The 14,358-nt window shown below is 55.1% G+C and overlaps 4 protein-coding genes across 4 annotated transcripts; 2 read left to right on the top strand and 2 right to left on the bottom strand.

The window, feature by feature from the left end:
• Nucleotides 1-678: 678 nt before the first annotated feature.
• Nucleotides 679-2,733, bottom strand: CHGG_06046 (uncharacterized protein; the record flags this gene model as incomplete). Its single annotated transcript, XM_001222140.1, has 3 exons — nt 679-1,492; nt 1,586-2,453; nt 2,517-2,733. 3 exons carry the CDS (start codon nt 2,731-2,733, stop codon nt 679-681), a joined length of 1,899 nt encoding a protein of 632 aa, XP_001222141.1.
• A 3,720-nt stretch (nt 2,734-6,453) lies between these two features.
• Nucleotides 6,454-7,580, bottom strand: CHGG_06045 (uncharacterized protein; the record flags this gene model as incomplete). Its single annotated transcript, XM_001222139.1, has 4 exons — nt 6,454-6,912; nt 7,008-7,292; nt 7,360-7,483; nt 7,546-7,580. 4 exons carry the CDS (start codon nt 7,578-7,580, stop codon nt 6,454-6,456), a joined length of 903 nt encoding a protein of 300 aa, XP_001222140.1.
• A 692-nt stretch (nt 7,581-8,272) lies between these two features.
• CHGG_06044 (uncharacterized protein) lies at nt 8,273-10,015 on the top strand (the record flags this gene model as incomplete). The annotated part of the gene is made up of 4 exons (XM_001222138.1): nt 8,273-8,333; nt 8,432-8,945; nt 9,027-9,147; nt 9,227-10,015. 4 exons carry the CDS (start codon nt 8,273-8,275, stop codon nt 10,013-10,015), a joined length of 1,485 nt encoding a protein of 494 aa, XP_001222139.1.
• A 604-nt stretch (nt 10,016-10,619) lies between these two features.
• Nucleotides 10,620-12,493, top strand: CHGG_06043 (uncharacterized protein; the record flags this gene model as incomplete). The annotated part of the gene is made up of 2 exons (XM_001222137.1): nt 10,620-10,704; nt 10,821-12,493. 2 exons carry the CDS (start codon nt 10,620-10,622, stop codon nt 12,491-12,493), a joined length of 1,758 nt encoding a protein of 585 aa, XP_001222138.1.
• Nucleotides 12,494-14,358: the final 1,865 nt, after the last annotated feature.

Genomic DNA, 14,358 nt, shown 5'->3' with positions numbered 1-14,358 from the left:
ACAGCACCCTTCAAAACTCGAAAGGGGACTGAGAAAAGAGATAGAGTATAGAAAATTAGGAGGTAGAGAAAGCCCAGGAAAGTAAATCGAATAGAAGCAACAGAGTCAAATAAAAAGTTGGCTTTCGGAATCTGAATGGCTGTATTTTTTTTCCTTGAGTCCAAGGTTCCGGCGGCACATTAACTTGGAGTTCGGTTTTCTTTTGACCAGAGAGTTCATGGGCAACTCGTACAGCGGCTCGGAACCCACTCGCACTCGCGAACTCACATACCCACTTATACCTACGGCCTTGGTGTCTACAATACAAGTAGCTAAGGTAGGTACCTCGGCAGGTAGTTAGGCAAGCAGAGCCCGTATCCGAAGACGGAGCCCAAGTCAGTTCAGGGCTAGAGACAACCACAGGGCAGTAAGTTGACGGCCGAAGGCTGTGGACACGGGCGAGGGCTGGTTGCCTTATCTGGTGGTTGGCGAAGGCGGTGCTCGGCCGGGTTGGGTGGATGGATAGTGGTTAATTAGAAGGGTGGTGGCTTTGCTTCACACTTCTTGGGGCTTACGAGGCTTTAGTAGCTGTGCCACACTAACCAGCTTTTTAAAACTTCAATTCCTAACTCTCTTCCACATGCATTCCACCTAACAGGTACGCACCAGGCAACCGATCAAACCCCCCTCCCTCGACATTCACTTAGTCTTGGTCACCCCCGCCGCAACCGCCGCCACCGCCGTCACCGCGGCCAACCCACCCTTAACCTTGACCCTGGCCTGGTTCTTGGACGCCCTCATCGCCTCCTCATACAACTGCTCGTACGGGACCTGGGCACGCGTGGGCATGACAATCTTGCCGCCCTCGGCGGCCTTGACCCTCGCCTCCGCCTCCCTGGTCATCTCCCTACGAGTCCTTAGCGCAGTTTCGTAATCCCCGGCCTTGGTCTGGTCCTTCTTGGCCTTGGCGTCGGCCAGCTTCTCCTTCAACTCGTCCATGATCTTGGCGTTCCTCTGCAGCAGGATCTTGTCCTTGAACACGGCGACGTCGACCGTGGCGGGCACGGTCTTGTGGCGGATGCTGGCGCGCGGGATCTTCTCCTCGGCCTTGGCCGCCGTGGCCATCAGGCTGCCGAGCAGGAAGGTCTTGATGGTGCTGGCGAGCTGGCTCGGGTTGATGCCGCCCAGCTTCTCCGGGTTGAGCTCGCCCGGCTTGTCAGCCTCCCGGCCGAAGACGCGGTGCGGGTGGCCCGAGACCGCGGGGCGGTTGTAGTCGGGCAGGTGGCCCTCGTGGCCGAGGATGCCCATGGCGCGCATGAAGTCGTCGCCGACCGCGCCGACCGCCGCGCAGCCGTCGTAGGCGATGACCTTGATCTTGGGCGCGGCGTCGGCGAAGGACAGGTCCGTCCCTTGGAGCGCCTTGAACTCCTTCGACTCTTTGCCGTACCCGAGCCGCGTGTTCAGGTACCAGTCGGTGTTGAGGAAGTCCATGAAGGGCCAGTTAAAGGGGTCCCTGCGGAACGGTTGGATTAGTATGGGCGCATCTTGAAAAGTGATGCTGGCGGAGGACGAGGGGAGAGGAATTATGGATGCGAGTGCTACATACCAGTAAAACTTGAATTCTTGACGCATCCACAGCCACTCCAAGTGGGCGCCGATGGGGCCGTACTTGAAGAGCTGCTTCATGAAGGTCCCTGGAAGGCGGGCGGCCTTGGCGGCCTCGCGGGACCATGCATCGGACGGGAGCTTGTGGGCCGCGATGTGGTTGGTGTAGTTGGCCGCTTGCGAAGGATGGAACTTGTTGTTTGCCATGTCTTTCACCGGCGTCAAGGACACCTTCACCTGGGGCGGGCTGTTGCCGCGAGGAGCAATCTTGCCCTTCTGCCGGAGATCTCCAGACTGTGGCGCCTGCTGTACCTTGACTTCGTAGCCTCCTTGGGAGACAAACTTGCTGAAGTTATTAGCCTTGAAGTCCGCGGTCTTGTCCTGCTTGTCAAAAAACTCCCCGATGTCTTGGAGAGTCGAGAGCATGAGAGCGGTAACGTTGGGCTTGGACCTGAGAACCTGCGGGATAAGTTCCGCTCCAGTAACAAAGGGCTCGTTGTTCCATGGCGCCTGGTCGAAAGTGGTGTTCTTAAGGCCGTAGAAGAGGTCGGCGCCGTGGCTCTTTGCGTCTTCGACACCGCTGGTACCCACCGCGACGGGAATATGCCCCAGGCCGACGAGGTGAAGGACGGTCCGCAGGAATCTCGCGCGCTTCGCGGCCGGCTGATGGTTGGCAACAAAGCCGACGAGCTCGACGACACCCATACGATGCATTTCCGCGAGGAAGATGACGGCCAACAGGTCGTCATAGTCCTGCTCAACATCCGTAAAAACAAACACGCGGGGCTTGTCCTCTGGCTTGCGGGTCTCGAGCATCTTGACGAGCTTTAGGTAGGTCTGGCGGTGCTCGCGATGCGCCTCAACATCCTCTTTGAAAGGAATGAACGGGCGTTTCGGTGTGCCATGCACCAGATTGGGGAGTGGATGTTAACTTGGCTTGTACCGCAGCTTCCGAGCCCCGGTCGACTGTGCGCCACCTTGCGATGCTGAGGCGTTGCGGGTATTCGTGGAGGTAGAGGAGTTGCTAGGAGTGGAAACTTGTTTGGCAGCCGCCTGCCTTGATGCACGCTGTGGGTTAGGAGCGGCCGAGGCATTGGTCTGGCGAGAGGTCCTGTTGCCCTGTCCCGTGCCGGTTTGTCCCGAAGACATGTTGGTGGTGAGGTTGGTGAGGTTGAAAAGCTTGGATGGAAGCTGGCTGATACGATTTGGTGTCCGGCACCGATATACGAACGCAGCAGAAAGGCTATGGGAAGATAGAGAAGATGAGGTGAGAATGAGTTGTTTTGTCTATTGATGGGAGTCAAAGCCGTCGTATTAAATGCTACGATGCCCGAAGAACTGGTTAAGTAGGGTGGCCTCAACTGGCAGACCTTACGGTCAGGTAACCGCCCCATGATGACCCAGCCAACTCCCCATGATGATCCGGGCAGTGGCGAGGCACTCAGCGGAAGGAAAGCAGGCCAACAACAAGGACTAGCGAGGTCGAAGGAGGCGCACATGGCGCCTTGTGAAACCGTTGGAAGAACAGGAAGACGGTAGCGATGGTGTGATTTGTATGACCGGTATGGCCATCCGGATCCGTAGGGCCATCTAGGCTGACGTGACGAAGGGACATATGCATCCTGAGGTAGTGATCAAGGGGGTGTAACGCGGAAAATACTAGTACTGGGCAAGGGGGGAAATCGTGGGATACACCCTTGGATGTGAGAAAATGGTAGTTCGCGTATGAAGCATGCCTGGGGCTCGAATAGTGGCTACATGAGACGAAACTCTGGCCGATGACGAACTGGCCCGGCCATTAGTGGCTGGGCTAGGGAAAACGGGTCGCTTGCTTTGGCCAAAGAGCAGGCATACCTTTACTTTGGCGTTAAGGACTAAGCGAAGCCATGATTTATGAAACTGGTGGGGACAGCTGTGAGCACACAAAAACTTGAAAGTTAGCTGAGCATCCAACTTGTTCCAAAAGATCCCAATGTGGAACTACACAAAGCCGGAAGGCGAGCGGCACAGCAACCCGAAGAGCGCCAGGTTTTGCCTGATGCAGCCCCGGGCCGTGATGCATACATGTATCCCTATCAGGTGCCTGCACATGGTTATGCCAGACCAGTCTCGTTTCAAAACTTAAAGGTTGGCATCAAAATCGGGGGGCGGCGCAGCGTATTTCGACGACACCCATCATTTCACGGACTGGCAGATTTTCCCTTCCAGTACATCTCGGTAGGCAGAGCTTGTTTGGGTGCTGACGCTTGAATTTGTGAAATCATGAAATGCTGACAGGGCACCACGCCAAGATCAGCAGCCACGAAGGAGCGGCGACGCTGCCTCCGCCTGTCTTTGCGATTATTCAGATCGCGTTTCCATCGGACCCGCTGGTACGCGAGAAACGCCGTGGGGGCCAACAACCGCAGGCAGTATCCTCTAGTACATACAACGCCCTTCCAGTCCTCTAAAACTACCGTACCTAATAAGTGTTTAGCGGCTGCGGTAACGAACGGCTATCATAGAAATATACTAGGCCTTAGGTGAACGGCATACTGCACATAACGCATGGCTACGATGGCATGATGAAGTGAAGCAAACCGGTGCCAGTCTTCTTTATACCGGAATAATTATTTATGACCAAATAGAACTGTCCTACCGTAGCGTGGCGTGGTAGGGCGCATGATCTTGATCTGACAGGGCCCAACCAGGCCGGAAGCAGCCGCCAGATCAAACTAAACACAACAAAAGTACCAACAAACGGCATGGCAAGGGACAGACCAGCCAGGCCAGCTTGAACTAAGAATAGCGCATGCGAAATGCTATTAAATCTTCTCTATGCCGAACCGAGGAATCTCTCGCCATTACATTTCACCATCATCTCGTGACTCGTGGAAATGATTATCCGGACTCGGGGCCGGGGCTCCTGGTCAGGCGAGAATGCTGCACTCAACACCATACCCCCCACTGCATAATGGGCACTTAATATGGCATGCTGCCGTGCGCCAAGACGGCGCTTCAGCAAGCCAAGGAAGTCACCTCGGCCCCGAAATGCTTTGCGGGATACGCATGCTGCCCGGGCCATGGGTTCGGGCCGCATGGTAGTTGATTAAGTGGCTTGCTTGGCCGCTTGTATCATATGCATGGCACTTCTGCCAACAAATGGACATACCGTCCGCAGATTGCACCCAATCAACCGTTGGATAATCATCCTTTTATAGGCCACCGCCGTCCCGGTGTAGCAGATCCGCGGCCGGCCCGACCTCGCGGTTGAGAACGTAACGTTCGGCATGCCATGTAGAATAATTTGGATGTTTTGCCGCTTCCGCAGCCACCAAAGCGTTGGTTGTGATGGCATAATGCTAAAAAAGATCTTGTTGGTGGCCAAGGCGCGGCCACCCAGCGCCTTGAACCGCCGCATTCACAAGTTCGTGTGTTGGCCGGTCAAGATCGATATAGAATGACGGGAAGTGCGGTCGGACTCAATCGGCCTTGATGTCCTCATGTGTTTCAACAAGGCCCTCCGAGCCAGCAACACCTCTTTGGACGACACCTGCGCACTCTGGTTTAGGCAATCCAAATAACCCAAACCCGGCGTCGGGTTCCGTGACGTCAAAGCAAATATACGCGCCCTTCCCATGACGATGCCGCGCATGATATCGCGTGGACGGATGACGTTGGTATGTGCCGCTTTGAAGGTCCTCTCGACGCGGGCCTCGAATCTCACGCGGGAGCCGTCAACCGCGCGGCACAGGGCGTTTTGTGCGATGGTTTGGCCCTTTCCGTCAGCCATGTTTCAGCTTTTCAAAGCAAAGTGAGCTGTTCATCATGTGAGTGATTGGGACTCGTGCGGTGTGGCTGAGGGGCGGGGGCACAGGGCGGTGCGGCTTCACTCTGAGGCGGTGGTCCGAAGACCGATGCCCGAGTTCAGGGCTGCCGCGGGCCCGGGAGATCCGACGTGCGGCACCTTCATGACCGTGTGACGATGTGACTCCCGCGGGCATGTTTGGTTGAGTAATCGCTGGATTTGTTGATGTTTAAACCGGGGCGAGGTCCTGGTCGCAAATCTATGAACCCGGCTGCTAATCATGATGACGTGGTGTTTACTTGGTCCGAATTGTGAAATGCACTGGGGTTCGGACCTGTTGTGGATCGACTGTCAGCGCTCCGGACGGCAGGCAAAGGCAATGAAAAAACGAATGGAAGGAACCAACAAGCGAAGGGGAGAGCGAGCTGCAAATCAGGGCTGAGGGCTGTGTGGCCCAAGCACCACAATGGTGGGTACCTGTCCGCCGTCGATAAGCGCTGAGGATTTTCTTATCGCCCGCCTTGGATCCGCTTCACCATACCTTTTAAAGGCTGCCTGACGGTCATTGAAATCCGGTCCCTAGGCAACTACTGCCTACTTGGGTGACTTCTTACCGACGTCCTCGAGTCATCAAGAATTTTGTGGCTATGGTTGATCCAAGCTCTCCACTGCGTATACCCACCAATAATGGGTCAAGCTAACTCCCACGTCCCTCAGATGCTTTCCCCAAAGGCCAAAGGCCCAGGCTCTCAGATACAGGCAGGCGAAGCCACCGTTTGACATTTAGGTATCCTTGGCGCGAGCTGGCTGGCCAAGGCCAGCGTCTTTAGGACGCCCCATAAGCTGGCTGTTGGGTTGGCGGGAATATCACGGAAAGCATTGAGGAGCAACAATGGCCTCGGCCGCGACAAAGACAATATCCTTCTATTCCTTAGCCCCGCTAGTAATCGGAATCCTCCGTATACCCACGACACCGACACCAACACGTGGCATGTCCAGCCCATACCCATCCGCCCGAAGGCCAAGCCCGGCAGTCATACCCCCAGGTGAGGTAGGTACCTACCTAGCCAGCTAGCCAACACCTACCGAAACTGGTCCACCCCCAACTCGCCCTTCATCTCCATGCGCAACAACCCGCCCTCCACAATCTCCCTCTCCCTCTCCACCAAATCATCCACGCTCCACTGCGCCGCCACGGCGCGCCCGCTCAGAAACCTCGCCCTCTCACTCGCCAGCCACACCGCCACGCCCCCGACCAGCTCGGGCGTGTCCAGATCGAAGCGGCGGAACGACTCGTGCGTCATGTCGGTGTCGACCAGCCCCGGGTGCAGCGACACGGCCGTTATGTTGGGGTACGCGGCCGCGATGTGCGCGATCAGTTGCTGGCTGGCTAGCTTGCTCGTCGAGTAGCCGACCATGAAGGGGAGCACGAGCCAGGCGGCGGCTGTGGTCAGGTTGATGAGGGTTGCGGGGGTGGTGGGGGTGGGCAGGGAGGTGATGAAGGATTGGGCGAGCAGGAAGGTGCCTTTGGTGTTGACTTCCTGTTGGGGGGGAGGTTAGTGGTTTGTTTGATGGCTAACCTTGGACTTGTGTACGGGGGGTGGGGAACTGTGTAAGTGAAGGAGGGGCCACGCACAAAGTTGGACCACCACTCATCAATGTTCTGCTCGTGGATGACTCCGTTGGCGTTGCTGACGCCGGCGTTGTTGACGAGGATGTCGGCGTGGCCAAAGTTGGCTTTGACCTTGGCGAACAGGTTGGCCACAGACGCAGCGTCGGCCATGTTGGTTGCGACGGAAAGGAGTTGGACGCTGGGGTTGATGGCCTTGATCTCGGCCTCGACCGCGGCGAGCTTCTCGGCGTTGGTAGCTACGAGCACGATGGCTTTGGCACCCGCCTTGGCAAATGCCGGGGCGATTCCCTAGCGACCAAACCGTCAGTCAACCATCCATGGAGCCCAACTTCCTGCTGGCTCGGGATAGAAGTACCCTGGCTCCGATGCCGCGGCTGGCACCGGTGATGATGACAACCTTGCCAGCTAGTGAGAGTTCCGGCTTCGTGGGGTCAATGGAAGGGTAGACATCTTGGTAGACGTTCTTGGTGAACTGGAGGCTGTTTATTGTGCGTGTTTTAGTGCCGTTGCGGGTTGTGACTAGCGAGGGTTAGGGTCGTACCTTGTGACGAAGTGGTCTGTCGGGAGGTTCTCCATTGTCAGGGTGTTGAGTTCCTAACTTGGAATTGAAGTGTGAAGCTTGGACAGTGTGATGCGGATTGTTGTGCGGTCTATCTAGCACCATAAGTCGAGGAAATCACAGCTCCTTTTGTATATGAGAGAATAGGCTTTTATCTGACAAATTCGCTTCTTTGATTCCGAGGGTCAAGATCGATCATTGACACGGCTTGTAAGCAAGATATGCATCTCGATCAAAGTTACCGGATCGGGAAAAAGGTGGTTCAAGTGGGGACATGACAAGATGGAGCAAAATGCTTGGCTTCGTTATGAATGCCGCCGTTGATTGGCGAGCAAGCACAAAAATGGACCGAGCTCCTTGGGCGGAGCTGACAAACTCCAAGGCTGCAACTTGCCTCAGCTGGCTCATGAAACGGACTCCAGACCGAGTCGAATTGAACTCCCTTTCTCGTGCAATCGCCGTCGACTTCGGGATTTCGGCAGAACCTGGCCGCCAAAACAGCTCAGTTTGCGCTGATATGTCCATGACAAATTTGTTTTGACTAATATGCCCGCCGCGTCGAACCGCGATACTGCATGTGAACAGCAACAGTACATGTAACATACGGTCTACCTTACACATTTCACTCAACGAGTCAACAGTTGACCCCCAATGGGCATTGAATTTTAGATCTCGACTGCAACTAAAACAATTAAAGCGCCGAACATCCATGGGCCGACTCCCATTGAGCGGGTACTGCCTGACCTGCCGAAAGAGACGAGTCAAGTGTGGTAAGTACATGTACCTACCAAGTACCCGCAGGCGGTCAAGCTGGATAGATCAACGTCTACACTGCCCCGGCCATTGGTTACAAACAAACTAATAATAGATGTACCTGCAGACAAGGGTCGCCCTAACTGCGGCCGTTGCATTTCTTCTGGTCACACCTGCGGCGGCTACGAGCTCCCCTTGCGCGTGAAGGCGCTTGGTGTCCATGCAGAACACGACGGGACGCGGCGACTGGTGAAGATCTCAACGTCACAGCCTTCTACCAGTCGGACGCACTGGCCACTGGTACTAGTGCCGTCTCCCAACCTCGCATTACCCCTCCACCGCGACCATCAGCATACCTCCTCGCCGTACTTTTTTGCGAAATACAGCTGGGGCCCGTTGTGGCGGCCGCTCATTCTGTCTGTCACTACGAGCGAGTTCCCCGAGGTCAATAGAGTCTGTTTCCGTGCCATCACGTATGCATACACGGGTATTAGCCGCGGAGACACCGCCCTGACGGCCAGAGGGCGCGCCCTCTACGGCCAAGTCTTGCGCGAAGTTCAGTCTTTGCTGCTTGAAGGTTCCAAACTGCGACTTGCTGAGCTCTGCTCTACGATGGTACTGATGGATATGTATGAGGTAACTTTCAGCCCGGTCCGATTCGCACTCGAACCTCATGTTGCTAAACTGTTATTGTAGTATGCAATGCACAGAATGGCGGGATCCGCGCCTCCCCATCATGTCGGTATCGCCAACATTCTACGGCACTGCGGTCCAGAAATTTTTCAGGATGAAAAGCTCCTCGTCTTGTATCGATCGTGCCGGGTTTTGCTTGTAAGTCGAAGCGCTTAGGGCGCACAACGTACTGGAATCAAAACTAACCCCGTGCAAGATATGCCAAACTATTTGGCAGCAAAAGCGTTGCTTTCTTGAGGAGGAGCCTTGGAAGATAGTCCCATGGCAACAAGTACCAAAGACCTTCGAGGATCGTCTAATGGACATCATCGTCGATCTCCCCGGTCTAGCCGAAGCTGTGGCCGACCCACACAAACGAGCTGCTAGCCTGGACAAGATCCAGGTATTGTCCGTGGCGCTACAGGTTTGGCGCTGGGACTGGCACAGCGTCCACTCGGGTTCTGTACGTATGGTGCGGCACGCCGACAATCCCTCAGAGCCTGGCAATCCAGAGATGATTCCGTTTATGGTCAACCCACAAAAGGTGCCTTTCTTGGTCAGCCTGATACGGCAAGCCCACTTGGAATTCGAATCGCCGCGTTTGGCACTCGACATCCTCTACTACAACGCGGCTTTGCTTTACCTGATGCAGCTCGAGGCCGTTGCTCACGGCCAACCACCACAGCAACGTGAACACCTGTCGCTTGAAGATGAGAGATACGTGCGTCTTCAGGGCGCAGCGTTAATGGTCCGCGGCGCCAACCCGCTTCTTCTCCCGGGAAAGGCCAAGTTCCGCTGCCAGGCCGCGGCCGAGGCGTTCATGACGCTCTCTTGTACCACGCGGCTGCTTGGCACCACACCGACGGGGGAGACGGTGGTGACACCGATGGTCATTGGCATTATTTACTGGGTTCTGCGGGAGCAGCTGCAGCTGGGCGAGGACGGCTTGGCGTCGCTGCTTTCGAAACACGCCTTCTTTCACGACGCGGAGAGGGTGTTTGAGGGTTTCCATGTCACCGCCCGTTGACAGTCCTCGTCTTGGGGCCCAGCCTCCAGTTCGGTAGGAAGTAGGGAATAGGTACATGTACATGTACAAAACGGGGACTGTATAGAATCTAGGAAGCATGGACAATAAAGGGAAAAAAGAAACAGAAAAAGAAGAAGAAAAAAAGCGGAAAAGCAGGAGGAAAAAAAAACAAAATGAAAGAAGATAATTTCATGTTTGGTTTGGCAATCGAAGTTTAGGAGTACATCAACCAAAGGCGAAATTCCTTCGTACCCGGGTCGATGGGAATCACATGATTAACCCCTGCTGTGTGCGGCAAACGCCTTGTCGTCTTGGCGCGCGGGCGGGCGTGGCACACCACCGCTAATTTTTGCGGGCGTGCACCCAGGCGGTCAGAGTCGATTGATGGCGCCATCAAATGCTCACAACAGGCCGTAATTGAAGCAATTCGTATCGCTGTGTCGCTTGATCTTGATCGTAATGTCGCTGTATCTGTTTTTCTGAATGGAAGATAGCGGTTCCGCGCCCGCGCCCCTGAAATCTATACTCAAATGGCCTGGCCAACCCCTGAGATCTATCCCACAGCCAGCTTCGTCGTCCACTTCGTCGTACTATTCGATTCAGTATGCCCACCACAAGGCGCTCGAAACGTGCCCGGGCCGATACGAATGGCGATGCCGTTGATCCACTGTCTTCTGGCGTTGAAGCGGGTAGGGAGTCGACTGCCGTACCGACACGCAAAGCGACACGAATTACGCTCAGGAACCCCAACCCACAGACGACTATATCCAACCCGATCGACTTGACTGAATCGCAACCCATAGAGAGCCTCTCAAATGCGCGACCGAAACGGATACGCGTGTTAACGAAGAAGGCGTCGCCCATCAAGCCAGCCGCAAGGAGGCCCTCTACCGCAAGAAAGGCCGCAAAGAGACCCTCCCCCCCACGAAGAAGGCCGCGCCCACGAAGAAGACCCCCCGAATCGTTGTTCGAAATACGACCGAGATGCCGTCCGAGATACCAGAGTCGGAATACAATGTCGAAGAAGCAGAGCGGCCCGCGCGGGTACAACAGAGGCAACCGAAGCTTATTATCCGGGGCTCAAGCGTAATCTCAGAGTCGCAGTCTGGGATTGACGGCGTTATTGTTGATCCTTTCAACGGCGACGACGATGTTGACGACGATATTGTCTTTACTGGCGCCCAGTCGAAACCGCATAACCCGCCTCGGCCGACCACCAAAACGACAGCCCGATTACCACCAGCCCGACAGAGCGACTCCCCTCCCCCTCCCCCTCTACCGAAGTCGATCTTCGTCAAGATTCAACGCGATGTCAAATGGTTCCGCAGCCAGTATCTTTCGACGTTCAAAATCGCCCCGCCAGTGCCCTCGCGATATCTACGTCGACATGCAATTAAGGTCGAAGTAACAGATGTGGAGATAACCGAGCCGTTTGACGGACTCCATCTCGAACGTGCGGCCGAGCCCAGTTATATAACTTTGGTGGAAGATGTACGTCTCCTTGCGCGGAAGGCTGGATTGGAAGGCTCAGTCGCCCACACTGCTTGCGAAGTTCGTCTTAGTAAAGTAGCTGGTCCACGTAAACAGAGCGACATCGCGATGTTCAATATAGCGCCTCGGTCGCCTTCATCGATTAGCCGCATTGACTTTGACTCGCTTATGAGCCAGATGATAGAGGCTGGGGGTACTGAATTTGTGCTAACTTTGGAGTTCGAATTCGACCTTGAACCGCCCGTCAACAACGACGATCTCGTTGTCGCCGCTTCGCCCACGCCGATCCGGGGCTTCTCAACGCTAGTTCTACCCACCTCCCGACCTTCCCGGTCTCGACTCGGGCGCGCAGGCGCGCAGCTGCCCAGAGGCATATCCGCAACGCCGATATCTAATAGAGGCACCCCGAAGGCGCCCTCGACCCGCAAATCAACAAGCAATACGATGGCGGAAGAGATGTACAGGCGTTACGAAGCCGACATCGCCAAGAGCCGCACTGAAGAAGTCGTAAACACACGCCTCGTATTCAACGAGCTCCATTTTCGATGGAAATGCGACCTCGGTTCGAAGTGCAAGAACTTCCATAACGGCGCGCCAGCTACTTGGTGCTGGCGCGAACAAGGCGGTCAGAAGCATTACCCACTTACGAGTCAAGACATCCAAGTGTGGGCTACGGCGATACGAGATGGGAAGACTACGAAGGATAACCCGCCCGTCCAGTTCCATAGAAAATGGCGCGAAGTGGTGGAACAACAACAACAACAACAACAACAACAAGCCGTTGAGCAAAGCGGTATCCAGCCATGGCCCGTAACTGGGAGGATCCCGCGCGGCGCGCGCCATACAATGATGCCAACCTTCCACGTCAATATCAACAACAACAACACTGGCCCTGGCGACCCCCCGGGCACGACATGGGGGCCCAGTAACCCATCTTACCCGCCTCCCTCGACGGCCACTATCGCCGACCCACCACTACCGCAGTAGCAATTCAATCCCTCGATATCATCCTACCCGAGCCGTCGGGCCGTAATACTTGATATGCCGATACGATCTTCCTCGCCGCCGCCGGCGCCTCCAACAAGCAAGACGATGGCCGAACTGATCAACGAATTCGCCCGCCAATTCGCGCGTCGATATCTGATGGGCGCCCACAATGAACAACCGCGTGCGGCATTGAACGCTGTAAAGCACCGCTTGATTGAAGAAGGCCACAGTCTGGTGGCGTTGAAGGCGCTGCCAGAGACGTTTTTCCAGGAGTGTGGTCTACCGGGCTTCTGTCACGAATATGCCAGCGGATGGGACCGCGGGGCGCGGGACGCCCGGGCCAATCAGCAAAAGGACCAATCAGGAATCCGGGGCGGTGATTACAGTGATTAGGGTGATCAGGGTGATCAGGGTGATTAGGGTGACCAGTGAGCTCAGTACGCTAAGTCCAGGCTGAACAGACTGAGCACACTGAACACCGAGGCCTCACGCCAATCAGGATACGAGGAGAGTGCTTAGTAGGAATAAGAAGATCAGTGAGCTCAGTGTCCACTGATCTTCTCATCCGGACTGAGCACACTGAGCACTCAGGAATCAGACAAGTATATAGACACTCGTTCTGGAGAGCTCTGGGAGTTCTCCAGTTAGCAATCACAACTACAGTTCGCTACAAGCTCGGAAGCCTACTGTTGAGACAAGCCTTTGTTGTGCACCTTTTGGCTGCACCGAACCTAAGCACCCTTGAGAGATTACCTTCAACCGAAGCTGAACCCTAACAGGACAGGGTCCTGAAGTAGGTTCGTCACAATACTCTTCCTTTTCTTCCTTCACGGTCTTCGTTTTCTGCTTTTTTCTCCTACTTCGCGCGCTCGATGCGCTTCCTGACATCTGATCAAGATTTGCATCGTCAATCGCCTGTAGGAAGTCCAACACGCTGTCCAATTCCTTCTGTTTCTCTCCTCTCTCAAAGGTGGCTGCGCTAATTAAGCCTTTTCTGAAGCTCCTCGCTTGTTTGGTCCATTTGAAAATCGGGTGAAAGACACAGGGCTTCCCGGGAAACGGCTAGGACCAGGCGACAATAAATCCTTCGTTTAATGATTGGTTAGTTTCGCCTGGCATCGAGAGCTAGATGTATCACGTACAAAAGGACGGGTCTTCACTATATATCGAATGGTATCCATGTACCGGTTGGTGCTCCCTCGGCTTTGCTGATACATATGTCTGGATGGAAGTGGGGGAGCGAACAGGACCATCGGGCATCACTCTTCGCTTGCCCAACCAGTCATCAGACAGTGACATTTTGTCATGCGATGCTCGTCAACGTGCTTCGTCCATCCCGGATGCAGCATTTCCCGGACTACTGGTTTGTCTCAAGGATTCTTGGTGATATGTCACAATAGGACGTGCGGCTCTTCATCTTTACATGAATCATACCTACATAGGTACCCAGGCATTACATCTAATTGGTACATTCTAAAACATATTCTCACACTAGAAAGTAACAACAACCCCCCCCAACCCCGTCCTTCTTCTGCTTGCCGGCCAAACACAAGAAGAAATCTGCGTTGGCCTCCCGTCTCACGATCGTCATTCAGATATAAGATGCCCCACCCCCTCCGCCGGTGAGGAATATGCTGCATCGCACAGCGACAACCCAGACTGCCGCCAGATTTTTAGCGTCAGCTGCTTGATATCTTGTATAAGTATTTTCCGGACCCTGGACTCGTTTCAAACGGCGATAGTTGGGCGCTCGCCGGGCCTCTCCCACCACAATCTCTACCAACACCGCAGAGACACAAAACAAGGAAGCGCATCTCATCTTGTCACAACAGGCCCAGGAGGTGGAAGAGCCACTTGGGGGGGCC

Source organism: Chaetomium globosum, genomic scaffold, assembly GCF_000143365.1.
Source record: "Chaetomium globosum CBS 148.51 scaffold_3 genomic scaffold, whole genome shotgun sequence".
NCBI classification, from domain to species: domain Eukaryota; kingdom Fungi; phylum Ascomycota; class Sordariomycetes; order Sordariales; family Chaetomiaceae; genus Chaetomium; species Chaetomium globosum.
This window is presented reverse-complemented; position numbering and strand designations above follow the sequence as displayed.